The sequence below is a fragment of the Carassius auratus genome, chromosome 44 (assembly GCF_003368295.1).
Source record: "Carassius auratus strain Wakin chromosome 44, ASM336829v1, whole genome shotgun sequence".
In the NCBI taxonomy this organism is placed as follows: domain Eukaryota; kingdom Metazoa; phylum Chordata; class Actinopteri; order Cypriniformes; family Cyprinidae; genus Carassius; species Carassius auratus.
In genome coordinates, this window is record NC_039286.1 from 4,219,394 (window position 1) to 4,238,788 (window position 19,395).

Sequence of the window (19,395 nt, forward strand, 5' to 3'; positions counted from 1 at the left end):
ACCTCTAAAATATCAACAACTGTTCAATTAACAAACGGAAGCCAATGTAGGGACATATAAAATAAATTTTATTATCCATTTTTCTGAATTTCTACACTGTAGTGGCTTCTATATAGACACCATCATCAGGAAAGACTGCTGGACACTGACGCAACATAACATCTGTCTGCTGTGTGTCCGAGCTTCAATATATAATTATTGTATGAAAAAAAGAAAAAAAAAGAAACTTAGTTTAGTCTCTCTTTCGTTCGTTTACACTCAACATAAAAATGTGGCCCATGGCAGAGAGAGCGTGAGGGAGTCTGTTCAGGGCTGGGCACCGGTGGCTGCAGGAACCTGTGTGGCTAGAGCACTGGGAGAGGAGATGACAGGAGAACCTGCCATGTTGGCCATCGGCTGGGACGAGGACATGGATGTGATGCCTCCTACAGGAAAACAGACACAATGGTTTGTCAGAATTAGTGAACTCAACTACCGTATTTTCCGGACTATAAGTCGCACTTTTTTCATAGTTTGGCTGGTCCTGCGACTTATAGTCAGGTGCGACTTATTTATCAAATTTAATTTGACACACACCAAGAGAAAAACATTACCTACAGCCGCGAGAGGACTGCTCAGTGTTCCTGTAGCATACACTTGATATCATAGAGCGCCCTCTCGCGGCTGTAGACGGTAATGTTTTCTCTTGGTTCTTGGTTCTAAATAAATGCGACTCATATGTTTTTTTCCTCGTCATGACGTATTTTTGGACTGATGCGACTTATACTCAGGTGCGACTTATAGTCTGAAAAATACGGTACATGAGAGTTCACTCAGAAAGCACATAACTGACCTGTGATCATACTGGACGTGCTGACTGGAGTGGAGCCAGTGGACAGTCCTGAAGTGGAGCCCATCCTCGCCTGCTCCTTCACAATGGGATCTGATACATGACGAAAAATTATGAAATTAATTATGTACAGTCATGAAGACTGAAAGATGGTGCACAACTAGGGCCTTATGAATTCTGCAAAATAGAAAATGCGAATCACGGATTAATAATTTATTTTTATTTTTTTAATTATTTTTTTTTACGAGCATTTCACTGTTTCATTTGATAAAAAATACCATCATATCATATAAACACAGAAACTTGAGTCTCAACAGAAACCTTTCAATATAAATTTCGGCCTACCTTACAGAAATTGTGACAAAAATGTAGTAATATATGTATTTTATGATAACAAATTTATTAAAACATGGAGATGTACAACAACTTCTTTGTTCTGCAGCACTTTATTTGCAAAATAATAAAAATAACTATATATTTTTTTATCTGATAAAAGATTCAGTTGTTAATGATTTTTGTTTTTTTTAATTTATAGAAAATTACAATTAAAGTTTAAAGTTCAATTATCATATTTAAGTTTCATGAAGTCACCTGATTAGACATTTTTTATTATTAAAAATTAATTCAAACATTTAAAAAAAAATGAATTTGGGAACAGATAAAGACAAACTATTTCATCAACTGTTGTGAAATTGTGCAAGTTTCCGGATTACAATTAATTCCACATGATTTTTAATTTAAAAAATGAAATTAAAATTAAAAAAACGGAATCTTGAAAAATTACAACAGGAAATTTGGAAAATATAAAATGCCAGAGAGCAGACACTCACAGAAATACGGGTGCTCCATGGCCTCACGCGCGGTGAGACGAGCTTGGTGATCGTAGCGCAACAGTTTGTCCAGGAAGTCCAGAGCTTCGGTACTGACCAGGTGCTGGTTCTCACTGTGCACAAACCGTTCCCACCTTTTCCGGGAATGTCTGGAGAAAGAAGAGGCCGAATGAAAGAGATAAAAATCGAATTGCAGTTAAAAAGTATTACATGCATACAAACAATTCCAAATCTCAGTGTACCTTCCCAAAATGTCATTGAACCGTGGGTCGAGCTCAATGTTGTACTTGTCGATGTAGTCGTACAGGTCCTCTGTGCCCAGAACTTTAGCAATCCGTACAAGCTGGAAAGAGGCAGAACTGGTTAAAAACAGCAGAGGGCAGCAGCCACCACTCGATAAAGATCAAACCAGCTGAACAGAGCACTGGAGTCATGATGGATTTTTGTAGGCCAACCCAGAAATTAGCATCATCCTGGTTCCCTCCACAAAAGCCCAATAAGAGACCAACAGATTCTGATCTTACACTCTGTGATTCAGCCACAAAATCGGTCACTATAAAACAGCATGGCCACAGTAAATATTTGAAAAGCCTAAAAGCAGCAGGTCTCACCTGATCATAGTTGTCATGTCCATGGAAAAAAGGCTCTTTCCGGAAGATCATACTCGCCAACATGCAGCCTAAGCTCCACATGTCTAAACTGTAGTCATACATCTGTGGGACAAAAGCAACGTGAGCTTCAAAAGAGCAGCAAACTTGCCAAAAACTAAACGTTTTAATGCTTCTGTATGTGCATTTTTATTCAACAGATGCTTGAGCAGATGCTTTTGATGCTCAAGCAACAAACCAAGCAAAAACTGTTTGTATCCCTGCAGCTAGTTTCCTGTGTCATTCTCACCTGATAGTCCACAAGCAGTTCAGGTCCTTTGAAATATCGAGACGCCACCCTGACGTTGTACTCCTGACTAGGGTGATAAAACTCTGCTAAGCCCCAGTCTATCAGACGCAGCTAAAACACAAACAGACAAGATTCAATGTCAATGTCAATTCAGTCAAGGGGGAAAAGTGATTTGTGTGATCAACATCAGTGCTGACGCAGAGAACATGCAATTTGTTGACTTTTAAATTTGATCTTAAATTTGATCTTGACGTCACAACATCAAACAATGCTTCTCTTTTACCACAGCAAACTCAGATTCTTGATTGGTGCATGGAAGCGAGCTCATCAATATTCATCATTACTCAAATGAATGGGCAGTACCTTTCTGTGTTCATGGTCGATCATTACGTTGTGTGGCTTCACATCTCTGTGCATAATTCCCATACTGTGGCAGTAATCCAGAGCCTGAGAGTGACGGAGAGAGACACTTAGAACTGGACAACATTGCAAATACCTGACTCAAATCTTAAATGTAAATAAAAAAATTATGTAGCCGATTAAATATTTCAATATTAAAACCATTTAGAATATTTTCTAGCACAGCAAGAAAAATTTATTTTCTACAGAATTCAATGGATCCATTTAAGAATGCATATTAAAATATTTGAGATTATTAATAGAATCTTTTAATATTATCTTGTAAATTACCCAAAAAGAACATGGTACGCTTATAAGTATACTGACTATAACAAATCAGAATTTCATGAACAATATAGCTGTTGAGTATTTGAAGCTGACTTATAGGTGAAGTGTGCAACATATGGGCAACTATTAGCACCAAAGAAAAACTCAGAAAGTGTGCCACTAAATAAGTTTGAGATTCCCTGTTGTTGGCTGATGAGAGGAGAGCTTGAAACGCATTTGAAAAATACAGGTAAAAATGGTATAAACAAACAAAAAAATAGGTACAGACTTGTGATACTTTAAGACGATATCAGAAGGAACTTACCTTTAGGATCTCATACATGTAGAACCGAATGTCGTAGTCTGATAGCGTTTGATACAATTGCTGCATGACAGAAGAGAGTGCTTGAGTTTTTTCTTGCGTGTTAGATTTAGTTGAGGTGGCAGAAATGATTTGGCAGGTCTGAGAAGTGATTTACCTTGAAATCTGTGTTGTTCACATGTTCAAAAACCAGAGCTGGGGTTCGAGACTTCAGGGAGAAACACAACAGACTTCAGTTAGAGACACATTTGAAACATACTCTACAAGTACATGCATGTAATGCCACATGCCAACATCATCTTCAAGAAAGCCAACTGACCACTGGATCCTTGACAATATCTAGAAGTGAGATGATGTTGGGGCCGCCTCTCAAATTTTCCAAAATTTTTATTTCCCGCTTGATTTTCTTCTTCTTTACTGGCTACATATGGATAAAAAGACAAAAACACAACACAAGACAACATATAACAGCATTTGCAACTTTAACTTGCAATCATTTGTTTAAATAAAGGTTTTCTATATTCTTTAGAATTTAACTTAATTTTAAAATATAGATTATAAATGTAAGAAATCTATGAAATTAAAATAAGACAATATTAAGAGAATATCTGAAATTATTCTATACATGCAAACATGCATACAGACCCGCAACACGTCATATAATTGATATGCCATACTGAAATAAACGGTCTTAAAAACACTGTTACAAAGCATTTGAAGTCATTGCTGGTTCTTTAAAATATATGAAGGATAAATGTGCGCAAGCCTAAATTGCTAGTTGATTCCTCTTTCACATCCCCTTAAAATTATGTCAAAAACCCCATCTTGACAATCATTCTGATAAATGGTCTTAACTGAATGAAAAACAGCTGAGAAAGAAACCAGATGTGTACCATTGTAATGGATCTGTGCATCGGGTCTCAAAGAGACAACCAGCCTATAAAAACCTGCAGCTGTCTGTATCATTGATACTAATTAAACAACAAAACACAGCTCTGACAAAGATTAATCTAGATTTAATTTATACAGTGAACACGATGCATTGTTATTTTACACTTTATTATATTTCTGTACCTGAATACTATTAGACATTATTTTGTTTGCATCTTTGTTATATTGTATTTATCTATGCTTGTAATTTAAAAAAATGTAGGTGAATATACAGTCTTTCTTTCTGTGGCAGTTTAAACCTTTGACAGAGAAGGTTGGTTGTTTGAATTTTTCAAATTCCTCAGAAAAGCGGCCTGTGTGTGCGCCCTTAAGTGGGGAAGATGAAAAAGTTGGAAAAAGCTGAAAAAAAGGGTAGAAGAAACACTGTACATTCACATAGGGCTGCATGATTAATTTAATACAATTGTCATGCGCATTTTGTTAGAAAAGCCGGTTCTGTGATCAGCAGTTAATCATCATCACATGCTTTCAGAGGGAGCAGCATTTACTACACAGAGTTAGGGCTGTCACTTTTAGTTCGAAAATCGATTGCACAATCGATCGGACCAACCAGAAAAAGTTTCGAAAATGAAAATAGGGAATCGATTTTAGACAAATATGTACGATATTAATTTTAAAAGAATTAAACAATTAAAAAATATAGATGTGACAAAACTCACAAACAAGCAGAAAAAGAAAATAAAGAATTCCGAAAGTGCAGTATGCGTTGCGAAAGCTAGACGGGCAATACCAGCAATTTTACGCCTATAAGACCCAGTGACGTCGAAAGCGACCTCTTATGCTGCGTTCACACCAAACGCGAATAGAGCATCTGGCTCGAATGATTTCAATGATAAGTCAATGTAAAGACGCGTTTACGCGAGTCTGGAGGTCTCGCGGCGCAGTAGAGGCGAATTCGCCTCAATCTCCTGCAACTAGATGCGCAAATGAGTTATGAAAAGGACCATTGCAAGCTGACAGCTTTTGTGATGGGAAATTAGCAGTAATACCCCCACCTTGCGCAGCTGTACCTGAGTGTCCCTGGGACATCAGTGCGGTCGAAGCACGTCTTCTCAACAGCTGGACATAGTGTCAATAAAAAAACGCTCTGTTCTGGACCCCGAAAATTTTGATTGACTTTTTTTCCTGTCCAATAAATTTGTAATGGCTGCCTAGTGCCGCCTAGCCTAAGTGTCGGTTACGTTCAATAAAAAAAAAAAAAAAACACACATTGCCTGTTTCTCAAGTCCATTTAAAGTTACATTTTTTGTACAGTTGTTTGAAATGGATTGAATCATTATTTAAAATAATCTTGGAGATTTTATTAATCGCCTAAATAATAAATGCAGCCGGGTTGAAGCCTGCAGTGATGTTTTTCTTCTGTTAAGGCAGCCGTCCCCTCTGCATATATATTTTTTTGAGAATGTTGCACTCCTGTTGCTGTTTGTTATTCTGCACGAAACTTCATGCCAATAAATAAGGAATATTGCTGACTTGTGCGTTTCCAGCGCTCTCTTTACGTTCCTCCGTTATTTGATGTTGAAAAAGGAAACGTCTTTTTTTTTTTGACATGGAAAATCGATTTTACAATCGATTCAATGAACACTTATGTCTTAAAAATTGAAAATGATTTTTTCACAAAAGTGACAGCCCTACACAGAGCCGTAGTTCACTGACAAGTTATGCTAAAAAAAAGGCTATTTTATTGTGCTATTGCGAAAGTGAACTACGGCTCTGTGTAGTAAATTCATTTGAAAGCATGTGAAAATACCACATTTAATAACATTTTTTACTCCAAACATCAGTCGAGTTTGAAATAAATCTTTCTATTAAATGATGTGGCTTCAAACACAAAATAAGGCATGCAACATATTCCATAGTATTAAGTACTAAGCAGTGAAAAAGGAATTGGATTATAAATATTCTTTATTTTAATGAAAATAATAATGATATTAACTCAGGTGAACCATATATTGTCACAATGGTGTGTTTTATTAGTCCCTCTGAATCAATAAAAGCAGCATTTTGGGGCTGTCATGAAAAGTGGGTTATGGGATTATACGTTTAGTTTTACACAAATAACCACTGATTGCATCAGCAAAAAAAGTTATCTTTTACGATAATGGGTTTGAAAAAGAACAGCTGTGAGAAATGACAAGCCAGACTTGAACTTGTCACAACTACTTCATCGCTCCATTCAGAGATATTAATGTAAACAAGCTCAATTTTGATTTTACGTTGTCTTGCAGTACAGATGAATTTGACGAGAAGACATCCAATCTGACTGCGTCTAGACTCAATCTTCCTTCAGTCTCCAGGCAGGGGAAGTTCATTGCACACAACTGGCTACCTTACAGGACAACGCTGCTAATCTTCAAAACTATTTATCACTTAGCTTTTAAAGAAGCTCTCAGCTCACAGGGTGTTATCGCTAGAATCTAGAGCTTTCTCTGGTTAACAGGAGGAGGGGGTGAGGAAAGAATTCGCCAGGCGCCCGTTCATCTGAACGCCAGCCAGCAGCTTCTGGTTTCGATCCCATCCGCTGCCTACCATAACATAAACAGGCTTATCTCGGCAGACGTTTTCGTCAATTTCTCTGAAAATGAGAAGCTGGAGAGGATTGTGGATTCCAAGGGTTTCCACCGTTCCACTGAACCCAATCTGACTTGACCAAGGGCTGGGCAATACACTGTTAAAGTCTGGAACAACAATGTTCCTCACCTTGAGTATTTTGACGACTACTTTCTCATTGTTTGTGATGTTGATGGCTTCAAACACCTCGCTGTACTTTCCTCGGCCTAGTTTCCGCACCAGCTGGTAGTCATCTTGATTCCTGTTGACAAGTCCGACAGCTGTTATTACAAGTGCAAATGAAACGCCAGTCCAGACAAATACAGACATCAGCACTGTAGCTCTGCAGAGAAGTATTTCACACTATGCTCTGTGATGCCTGCAAATAATCCTGGGACTCTAAATGAAAACTAACAAGATACCTAATATTTCATCATTAAAATAAAGCTTTCAAACTTAATGAATCAAATGCCATTAGTTTGCTATTACAGTTGTTTTTCTGAACAATAAGGCCCTCACGGCCCCTGTGATCTGTTCAATTCTGTCTAAGGATGCACCGATCGAGATTGGCCGATTGCTAATGCGCATCTCGTCAGTAAAGCCGGTTCTCTAATCAGCGGTAAATTCCATCAGGTGCGTGATTTCACAAAGAGCAGCTGTTACTACACGGAGCCATTGTTAACTGAGAAGATGCGCAAATAAACGCTGAAAATGAAGTGGATCTTGATCGGTGCACCCCTAATTCTGCCGCACTGAATTAAGATTGAAACTGGCCTAAACCTAATCGAGAACAGGCAATTCCAGGTTTTAGTTTCAATAGCCCATAGAAAAAGCTCTAAGAAATGATGGTCTCAGGGATATGTTATTTAGATGACCTACTGCTGAACATGATATGAATGTGTGTACATTAATAAATAAAAGTACTGATACAAGGCTCTGGACAATATTGTAAGGTATTGAGAGATATATTGTAATACTGGCACAATCATACCCCTTTTTGATCCTGCAATTTGTGAACCTGTTACACTGACTTATTCAACAGACTAAAAAGAACAAATCATTTACAAATCAGACATCAATATGGCTTGTGAGCAAACCTTAAAAAAGACATGAGCCTAACTAGAAAAATGCATACTTATGTTAAAAAATGCATACTTGTTAAAAAAGGCTGAGATTTTTTTAACGTCTATTTTAAGTCTCTTATGCTTAATTAAGACTACATTCATTTGATTGCAAATACAGTTAAAAAAAAGGAATATTGTGAAATAATATTACAATTTAAAATAAGTGTTTTCTCTTTGAAAATATTTTAAAATGAAATTTATTCCGGTGAGGCAAAGTTGAATTTTCAGCATCATTACTCCAGTCTTCAAACAATCATTCAGAAATCATTCTAATATGCAGATTTGCAGCTCAAGAAACATTTCTAATTATTATCATCATCATCATCACCAATTTTGAAATTTGCTTAATATTTTTGTGGATACATTTTCCTTCAGAACTCTCAGATGAATAGAAAGTTAAAGAGAACAGCATTTATTTGAAATAGAAATCTTTTGTAAGATTCTAAATGTCTTTACTGTCACTTCTAATCAGTTCAAAGCATTCCTGCAGAATAAAAGTAATAATCTCTTTAAAAACAAGTCCTGACCCCAAACTTCTGAAAAACAGCGTATATTCATCATAGAATGTTCCGGACTTCCTCAGTCCTGAAAACACATTTTAAATGTACACAGATATTTCCAGATTTTCTATGACTGTTAACCCTGTAATTTTTGCAACCATCCAGTCAACATTTATTTTTACATAAAAAAATAAAATAAAATACAAATCATAGCCTGCTGTCGTCATCAAATGCTGAAACAATTCATGTAATCCCTCACCCCCACTCTACGACGTGAGATTCATAGTCCCAGTACTCCCGCGGCCTCTGTGTGTTGACGTCTGGATAAACACGGGATCGACTCGTGGCTGGTCCGGACATGATCTGGACGTGTGGCTGCTCCTGTCAGGGCTGTGAACACACACAAAAAACAATCAATACAGGGACAGCACAATCAGGCCAATGTGCTTCCATAAAATTGACTGCAATAAAAGACTTGGGGCCTGTAATCGGTGGCCTCATTTGCACATAGACTTACTAAAGAATAAAAAAATTAAAAAAAATCTACCACTGGGATGTTTGGCTTTAAAGGTCCCCAGCCACGACACGGACCCCTGACTGTCTGAGAAATAGGATTAAAGTTTCTTAATCTTTGCCCAGATAGAGGAAAGTTTTCATCTAGATGCAAGCAGACCGAGGAAGACTTGACAATTGCAGTCCAAAAGGTATCAGCACTTTCTCCCACGGCTGAAAACACACAAGATGGCTTAAGGACACAATAGTGTTTTTCTTTGTGGCTTTTATATATATTTTAATTTGCTTAAGAGTTCTATACTCTACAGACAACATAGAATGCTAAACATAACTGGAAACGAGCTCCGGGTGGTTACTAGACCCATAACCCGTCTTGCTTTCAAAGTTGAATAATCCAATCAGAGTTATTTCCCACCCAACCCTGCTTCTTTTACACCAGCTGACCTACCTGATACAGAGTTTGTCAATGTATAGCAAAAATCACCAAGAAGACACCAGGGCTCTGCAAAAATGGTATGCGAGCTCTGAATTCATCTTATAACATTTGAAAACAGGAACCTCCTGATTTAATGAACCATTATGATACAGTACTGCAATCAGTGATGTAAAGGAGAATGGTCTGCAGTACCCAAGTGTGATTAGATTTCATCTATATCTGTTTGACTCTAATTTACTTTAACTGGTTGAAATTGAAATTAAGTCATCCTTATTCCGCCCAAATTCCATTGTGTTTGAGACCATTTAGACCAGAATCTGCTTAAAAACATTCGGTTCCCTCACATAAAAGTTGTGTTTTTTAAATTCATCCCCTTAAAAGCGTCAGCCTCTGCTGCTTCAATATGTGAGTATATGAACATAACCTCTAGCAGTCACTTCAACAGCATTTTACTGATTCTTTTGAGAAAAACTATCATCATATCATATGCAAATATAAACTTAAAGGTCTTCACAGAAACAAGTCAAAATAAAAGTTTGGTTTAACTTGAAGTAACTGTGCCAGAAATATATGATTTAATGTAATGATAGCTCTTCTTTTACTATTATTATTATTAAAATTATTAAAAGGAATATTTACCAGAAAAAAAAATTACCAAAATGTCTTTAGCAAAATAATGTAAATACACAGTAATTCTGAAAAACATTAAATATTAATGGATAAAAATAAAACATTTCATATGGCCCCAGCTTCACAACTACAGACTCAGAAGGACATCTCTGACAACTGCATCACTTTTCTTACTGTATTTTTTTTAAAGGTGCCACAAGAGTTGTTTTTAAGATCACACATTAAGGTAAAAATAATCAAACTTAAAAATGAAATGTCACGTTCCATCCATCTGATTTTTAGCATGTCTTATGTAAATCCTGCTCAAGTAATTCATCAGATAAAGGTCACATAAAACAATGAAATTATCAAATGAAGCCATCCTAATTATCCATGGTTTCTCCAGGACCAATTAATTAACTCACCAACTCGTCAGTTTTAAACATATGTAGTTTGGCACATCCCTTTGATGAATGCTCAAGTACTCACGCAGGGATGCTGGTACACAAATACAATGATGCTAAATGGATTTCATGGTAGTCTACCATCAGAAACAACGGATAATTTTGTTTTTCCAGATGGGATTTTGGTTTGATCACCATTCCAAAGATTCCTTCCTGCCTCTCCCAACAGCCACCTCAGAAGAACACTGAACCTGATATCACATGATTCACAAAGACTGTATTCACTAGCAGCCATTACTCGCATCTCAGACCAAAAATGACATGATCTAATCTACAGCTGGATGAGGTCCAAATATGTAGATGCATTTGAACTCCTCAATGTGTCAAATGAGGTTTCAAAGAATACAGTGGACATTTAACCCTGACTTACCTTAAATCGTACTTGTGGGCAGCCTTTGGAAATCTTGTGAAGATTTTACACAAGGGTGATGCTCCAAACACCTGGAAGGCATAGCAAAACAAATAACATTAAGGAGCGCCACTGACGTCAGTATCTGAGTTACACAAATGTTCATCTGTTGTGTGCAGCCAAACCTGGCCACTGGCAAACTCAAAGCAACATTTATGAACACACCAAGTGATGATGCAGTCAAAAACACAATCATAAACATTCATTAAGAAACATGCTTCCATTCTTAGCCTGTCAGATCCGTGTCAATCTTTATCACTAGTGCATAGACAAAATGTATACAAATGATCTCACCAGGACGTAACATGGTCATATCCAAAACTTTAAAATCAAATTTAAGACATTTTAAGACCTGCACAAATCAAATTAATACTGTATGTCCATATAGAACCCTTGCTGGATTTGATTTATGCACCAATTTATCAAAACACACAAATTAGAGGTCAACTGATAATGTTTCTTCACTAGAGCATTTAGCTTTACATCACTTGCTCACCATTTGATGCTCTGCAGTGAATGGGTGCCGTCAGAATAAGAGTCCAAAAAGCTAATCACACTAATCCACAAGTATTCCACACAACTCCAGTCTATCAATTAATATCTTATGAAATGAAAATCTCTGTGTTTATAATAAACAAATCCATCAAAACATTTTTAACATCAAACTGTCCCTTCAACCCTCTACACGCACCTAGGCAATATAATCGGCATTGGCTAGTAATTTTTTTAGTTTACTCGCCAGTCTAATATATAAAGATGTTCCGATACCCTTTTTCTCTTCCTGATACCGATTCCAATACCTGGGCTCAGGGTATCGGCCGACACCGAGTACCGATCCGATACCTGGGTGTGTATCTGTATATACAGCTGTATATACTACTAGCCCTGTGTAAATTGCTAGAATGCATGGTGAACTACTGTATTCATTACAGTATTTTTATTATCTGAGAATTTGACAGTATTATTTATTTTCTTCATCGAGAAAGAACTTCAAATGCAGCCAAAAATCTAACACTGCAAACTAAAAGGTATTTTAGTTTTACAATGTAACTGTATAAAAAACTGCAACAAATAAGTCTAAGAATATAAAAAATGATATATTAATCAGATAATCTCTTTACAACAAAAGTAAAAAACAAGCAACCGTCTAGGCATAATTATTATTATTAATAGAGACGTATTATTATTACTAGGTAGACACATAGCTAAATCTACTGTAGGCTCCAACAGTAGCTTAATATATTGTCAATTTACTCATGTTAAATCAAACATTTATTTTAATGGGCTGCCATGAAGATCTTTGAGTGTCTGTGTTTATGATATGACAGTTTTCTCAAATGAAACGGTAATTTCTCATGAAGTGACGTTTATGCGTTTGTGTCCTCATATAGTGACACACAGCAGAGACTACAAAACAGTGAGCTCCCACGCATCTGCGCCCGTCACCCACAGAGGTGACATACTCGGGAGTCGGTAACTACCTGGTACTACAGAGACATACTGCTAACCACTGATCAATAATATAGAAGCGGCTTCACTGTCTGTTGACAGTTTAGAACACGATGAGCGATCCAGTCATATATAGATCAGTGTTGCTAACGCTTCTTCATTTCTTCTTCACTGCTCTAAACATGGGTTGCTTGTGGCAACACAGCACAACTTCCTGTGTTTGCAATGCATTCTGAGCAGCGAAGAAGAACCATGCAGCGGTTAGGCAAAGCTAGCGGTCATAACTAGGTCTTGTTTAAGAAAATGGTATCAGATCGGTATATGGGTTCATGTACTCGCCGATGCCAGAACTTGTTGTGGTATCAGAGATATTTCTGATACTAGTATCGGAATTAGGGATGGGCGTTTTCCGCAAATATCACATTCTAATATTTGAGCTCACAAAAAACGAATATTCGAATATTCATTTATTTAAATTAAGTTTAATGAGACAGACGTTGTTTTTCAGCAACATTTATTGTTTCCGTCATTTTTAACAAGCTTACACACAATAAGCTTGAACATTACACATCGTGTTTTGTAGCTGAAAACCTTTAACAATGCGTGCAAACAAACAAAAGTACAGATTAAAAGCAACAACAAAAAAAGTGAACAAAGAAAAAAACGTAAAGCAGCCTGCAGCAATTAGCCTATTCTAGAACGTAGCCTACACTTAACTTTGAAACTTTTAAACTGTCAGCAAATCTTTTTTGCTTTTTTTTCTCTAGTGTTTTACATGTTCTTGTTAATAAATACGGGCATGTAAACATGATCGGGGGAAAGTCGGCTCCTTAGTCTGTTAACAATATCCGGCCGACTCACAAATAACGGTGTGCTAAGAGACTAAGTTTGTGAAGCGCTTCGTGTTTTTGTTTCACCACTGAATGGGATCCTCATCTGGTGGAATACATGGCTCCAGAAAGAACTGTTCCCACTCGTCTCGGCTGGACTCTCTGTAATCATCGCTGAAGAACTGGCTCAGTCTTTTCCAACGAGTGGGCATTGCATCTTCGTCGTTGGTGATGCACCACTCGCATCAAGGAAAATGTTCTGATAATGTTCAAAAGTGTTTTTTTTTCTTACTTCTCTCATGTTATCATCAAGAAACCTGAGATGTTTGTGCCGAGGGTCTAGGGCAGACGCGAGAAGAGGAGTTTTCACTGCATTCTCCAAGTTAGCGGTGTTTAGCCGTTGCTTGAGAGATGCCGCAACAATGTTCTTGAATTCGGTCACTTACTGTGATTCTCCACGGCATATTTGATGTACTGTAGAAAACTGCAGTCTTCTGCGTGCTCAAGTTCGTTATTTCCAATGTAGCGGTCAGCGCGCTCATAATGGAAGCGCCGCAGTCGCAATGCGCACGCGGTGCGACGCGCCCGTTTTTTTCCAGGCGCATTCCGCACCGCATCGAGTTAAAAACAACTCAACTTTTCAGGATGCCGCAAGCGCACCGCGGGTCATGTGACAAGAACTAAACATTCAGCTTCACCCTTTCCCGTAACAATGTTGAAAGCTCAGCCAAGATGAAGGAACAGCTGATCATAGCTGTATATGGATTGCCATTTTGAAATTAATTTAATAGCAGAGCTACTGAAAGCGATTTTTTGTGCTGCAAATCCATTTATCCTTTGCTGAAATTTCCCCATCTACATGAAGAGAGCGCGTCATTGTTGCTTAGCAATGGCAGACGCCTCAGGTGCGCTTATGCCCGAGCGCTTTGGAAAGAAGGAGAAAGCGGCACGACTAGCGTTTTTTTTTACGCGTTTTAGGCACGATATGTGAATGGCCCCTTATTCATTCATTAGTTCTTTTTGCTTGCATACATCTTCAAATATGCCGTGGAGAATCACAGAAAGTGACCAAATTAGGTTTTATTGTGAATTTTTTTTTCGAAATTCGAATATCATTTTTATTTATCGAATAATTAGAGCAGAACAAATATTCGAATGTTCGACTATCCGTGCACACCCCTAATCGGAATCGGAACAACTCTACTAATATATTATTTCACACACACACACTCCAATCAGCTTATCTTTGTAAAATGGCACAGCTTCTTAAATCTTAACTTCTTAGTCAATCAAGAATTATATAATGGTTTTAGGATAATTAAGCACAATTTAATGATATAACTTTAATGATTAGAACTAAAACTTGGTAACCATGTATGAATGCATATTTGTCATTTGACTGATGGTGATTCTTAAAATACTGTAAGACCATCTGGGTTTTTGTGTTCCTGAAAAAAAAAAAAATAGTAACATAATTATTATTAAGAGATAATAATACTAGTAGAAATTCTACTACCATACTAACAATATACAATGCACTATGGATTGTTAAGCTGCTGGGTTCATGAATATTAATCGTGTTGCCTGCATTTGGTCGAACTGATTTGCTAAAAATCAAAGCAGGGATGGTAATAGATCAGCGCCAGCCAATGAAATTGCCATTTGCGCATTAGCTCCGCCCACTACCGGAGAAACCGGCATATCTTCTGCTTGTTCTAAAAAGCTGAATAATTCCAAATGAACTCCATTATTGTGACAGGAGAATACAACAAAGAATATAGTTTACATGTAGCGCAGTGATTCACTTGCTCTCTATGCATGTGTGAGAATCAGCGTTATCTGCAAAGCGACGGCGAGTCATGTGGCTTCACACAGAGTTTACAGTGCGTCAAATACAGGTGTGCTGGGCGTCCATTGAGATGAATTGAAACAGTACAGATCGCTTGATGGAGAGCGAAACTCTGAAGCACTCAGTCAGTGTTCAGTGAGTGAAAAAATATATATGTGCAAAACATATAATATATAATATTATATAATATATATAATATAAGAGTTTATTAGCCAATGGCTAACAATAGACATAATTTAGTCGCATATGCGAGTGATTTACTCGCAATGTAGAAGCCCTTCTGTTCAAAACACGAGCCCATAAACCATAACAACGTTTCTTTGGTTCTCCTGTTGTCGTCTCACATCTAAATCCACAAACATGTTTGAATAGAACATTTCGGACTATTTTCGCTTGTAAACAGTACTTGATCTGTGTATATTTCTCTCCTGATTCGGATGAGAGGACTTCTTTGCCTTGAAGTAACTGTTTAAAGATAAAACATCTTGGCATTTGTTACTAACTACTTATTTTGGTTCACAACACATTAATTGATGGACAAGAGTTGCGTGGATTATTGGGATATTTTTAGCAGCTGTTTGGACTCCCTTTTTGACAGCACCCATTTACTGCTGAGGATCCATTGGTGAGCAAGTGATGTAAAGGCCAGGACACACCAATCTGAAGGTCGGCTGTTGGCCAGCATTGTGCCGTCTGCAAGCATCTGTAGGGCTAGTTTTTTTTTTTTTTTTTAAGCGCTCCACATGTTGGTGGAAGTTTGCCCAATTCAACAGGTTCACAAACATTTTGGGTGTCTGGTACACCTTTTGACCAATTATTTTCCATGCCAAGGACATTTTAGACAAGACTGCTTTCACAAAGACCAATTTCTAGCCTATGAAATATTTTAGAGCTGAAAAGAATTAGAAACACATACACTATTGAAACCTCAATGACTTTTTCATACCCTTAAATCACAATTTAGATTTTTCCAAGTATTCCATCACTGTTGGAAATGTCAGTGAATTTTCCTAATAACACAAGACAGTCTGAGTACCAAGAACACTTATTCTGCCAGGAAAAAGCCTCCCATTGACTACGGTCTATATTTTTGCCCACCGCAGACATGTTTCAAATGTGTCTACGATGCCTAATAACGCTGGTTAGATAGTTAGCTCACTAGGTTTTATAAATTATGTTTTAGGGTCAGAGCCTCCATTGATTAACCCATCAAACCAGTTCACCACCATCCAGAATTACACTACTGATATATAGATATATATATATATATATATATATATATATATATTTAAAAGGTTTTCCCACAATTAAACCTTTAACCTCATATACAGTAAATTAAAATAATTTTAAAATCCTACTATATTCATCATTGAGCTGAACACATCAATTGCAGCCTCTTCAAAATACACACAATATCCAAACAGCGTGTTAAATATTTTAAGCCTTTATGGAGGTTTCTGCGGATTTAGAATGGAATAAGAATATAGAAATAAGGACCAAACTCAGACATGGAGCTCAAACCTCCATTCAGATTAGGATGTTGTAGAGCATCAGTGAAGAGCTAAACTAACACCCGGTCTAAATTGTACACATTCGTAATCACTCAGCTAGTTTATTTTCTACACTTAAGCACATTCACGGCAACATCTGACCGTTAAACAAATAAAACACCATCAAATCATCGAGTTTATCTTACATATCATTAGCATATCATCACGTTAGCCACAGCAATGCTAATGTTCCATCATCTACAATAAACACATTTTCAAAGACACACGAGGGCATAACTCACAATAGCATACCCCCTTGCCTCCCTTAAAATGATTTAAGGATCATGTATATGTTAAAAGTTGGTGTTGAAAGACACAAAGTGTTAATATAAAGGGCGGTTTGTATTACCTCTCAGCTCTGTGTTAATATGGCGGCGGCGAAGTTAGCGCGAGGAGACGCGACGCTCTTCCAGGCCTGCAGGGGGCGCGCATTAGCGGCGCGCTCACAGACACTGGCTTCCGGTCAAAACGTTAGACGCTACGCCTCATTGGCCGCTTTGAACCGTTGCCGCGATACGTCAACGCGTCCGCCATGTTAGTGAGGGCAAGACTGCCTTAAAACAAATGAAAGTAAACGGGGGAGCTGCGGTTTTTACTGAATAAAAACACGATAACGTTCACATTTATCAACCGATTTCAGAGGTTTGTGATCTACGTGCAGTTAAAAAAAAACTTTGCCTCCAGTTATTTAGTTAGGTTTGGAAAATTATTAATTGAAAGCTCACATTTGTCTCACTTGTTGATTCCGTTGATTTTTTCGGTTTACAAATCTGTTAATTTAGTATAACTGTAACATATTCATGTAATGTAATTTGAATGTACCTTGGAGATTGAAAATGTTTCTTTTTTGAGACCCAGAACAATAAAACCCACACAAGAGGTGGGAGTTCAAAAGAGGAATCTTTATATTACCAAACTGCAGGGAGAGGAAGAGTAGATATAAGTCATGATCTGCAAGATTAACCACAATCTGAGGCATCGGAGCGAGTTCGCAAAACATTTGATTCAGATCGGGACTCCGAATCGCGTTTCACGAATCATTTGATCTGGGCTTCGGAGCGAGTTCGCAAAACATTTGATTCAGATCGGGACTCCTAAGCGCGTTTCGCGAATCATTTGATCTGGGCTTCGGAGCGAGTTCGCAAAACATTTGATTCAGATCGGGACTCCAAGCCATAGACAGTAAAAGAAATGGACACAGCGACCCCATTGGAACTCAATTGAGACAAGTGAAGCCCATTTTTAGCGTTTTTTAGCACTTCCGTTTCTGACGCGCAGACTCAAACGAAGCTTGACGACGTCAGCAACCTGTCTGACAGATGTACATCTTCTAGTAGCTGTGCGTGCAAACTGCCATCGTTAATCTTGCAGAGACGGCGAGCTTGAGCGGGGAGTTCTTTGTTGTGAGTGAGCAGGAGTAAGTATTCTGATTAATTATTTTGTATAGTATTTTAAAATGTAACGCCAGTAAGCCATATTAAGTTAATTGCCTGCGAGCTTCTCCTCCTGTCTGTACGGTAATGCGACAGAGAGCCGAGTGGTTATGACGCAATCGTTAGCCTATTTTTTACAAAAACTGTTTATACGGGGCCATAATGTAACATAGAAGGTAATGGAGCCCTTTATACATTGTGGTGTATCTTTAGAAATAAATAATGGACAAACAGAGTCTTTAAACGCCTCAGATGTAAAGTTATTCGCTGTCAAAGTGACGCCAAAATGAATGGGAGTCAATGGGAATGCTAACGCAAGTGAAGTTCTGCTACAAGATGGCAGCCCCCACCCGACTTCAACTTCCGGTCGAGTTCCTTGCCCCTTGCTCCAAGCGCCTTTCGCGAATCATTTGATCGGGGCTTCGGAGCCAGTTCGCAAAACATTTGATTCAGATCGGGACTCCGAATCTCGTTTCGCGAATCATTTGATCGGGGCTTCGGAGCGAGTTCGCAAAACATTTGATTCAGATCGGGACTCTGAAGCGCATTTCGCGAATCATTTGATCGGGGCTTCGGATGATTTTCAATTTTTGTTTTATTTTTGTAGCAATGGTCATCTTAACCTCTGTGCACTGTTCAGGGTATTTCAGGACCCCAAATTAAATTCTAATTCTAATACTGCATCATACAAGTGTTTATTTGAGTTGAATATTTCGATATTCATGTAAGGAAACAAAGCCATAATTTGAGTTTTTTTTTTACATTTATTCATTTAGCAAACGCTTTTATCCAAAGCGTCTTAAATGAGGATAAAAAGCCACACAACAAAAACAACAAAAAGAGCAACAAAAAGTTTATAAGCGAGAATAAACAAGATGCATGCAAAATGAAGGCAGATATTATCTGATATGTTAAGAAATAATATAAAATAAAAATGCTAAAAAAATTGCCAAAATATTTGACTCAAAAAGTCCAGATGATTCAAGCTGTTCGTGACTGTGAGTGTAACAGCAGCAGCATAGATTATTAACCGTAAATGAAAACATTTAAAACTCTGATTCCTCGATTTAAAAAAATAAATAAAAATGTAGCAAAACATTACATTCAGATGATATGTGAGTTCAGACTGTGTGTGTTGTTTTTTCTGGGGCTCGTGGGGCAGGCGTACTCTGGCTGTGACATCA

The 19,395-nt window shown here is 37.6% G+C and overlaps 1 protein-coding gene across 1 annotated transcript; it reads right to left on the bottom strand.

Moving 5' to 3' along the window:
- Window positions 1–47: 47 nt before the first annotated feature.
- On the bottom strand, window positions 48–17,235 carry LOC113062185 (casein kinase II subunit alpha-like). The gene is made up of 14 exons (XM_026231832.1): window positions 17,128–17,235; window positions 11,062–11,132; window positions 8,929–9,059; window positions 7,196–7,307; window positions 3,864–3,965; window positions 3,702–3,752; window positions 3,548–3,607; window positions 2,920–3,003; window positions 2,557–2,667; window positions 2,271–2,372; window positions 1,902–2,002; window positions 1,660–1,808; window positions 833–922; window positions 48–425 (listed from the first exon to the last, which is right to left on the bottom strand). The coding sequence occupies exons 3-14, from the start codon at window positions 9,027–9,029 to the stop codon at window positions 307–309; spliced, it is 1,182 nt and encodes a 393-aa protein (XP_026087617.1). The 5' UTR covers window positions 9,030–9,059; window positions 11,062–11,132; window positions 17,128–17,235; the 3' UTR covers window positions 48–306.
- Between the last annotated feature and the right edge of the window lie 2,160 nt (window positions 17,236–19,395).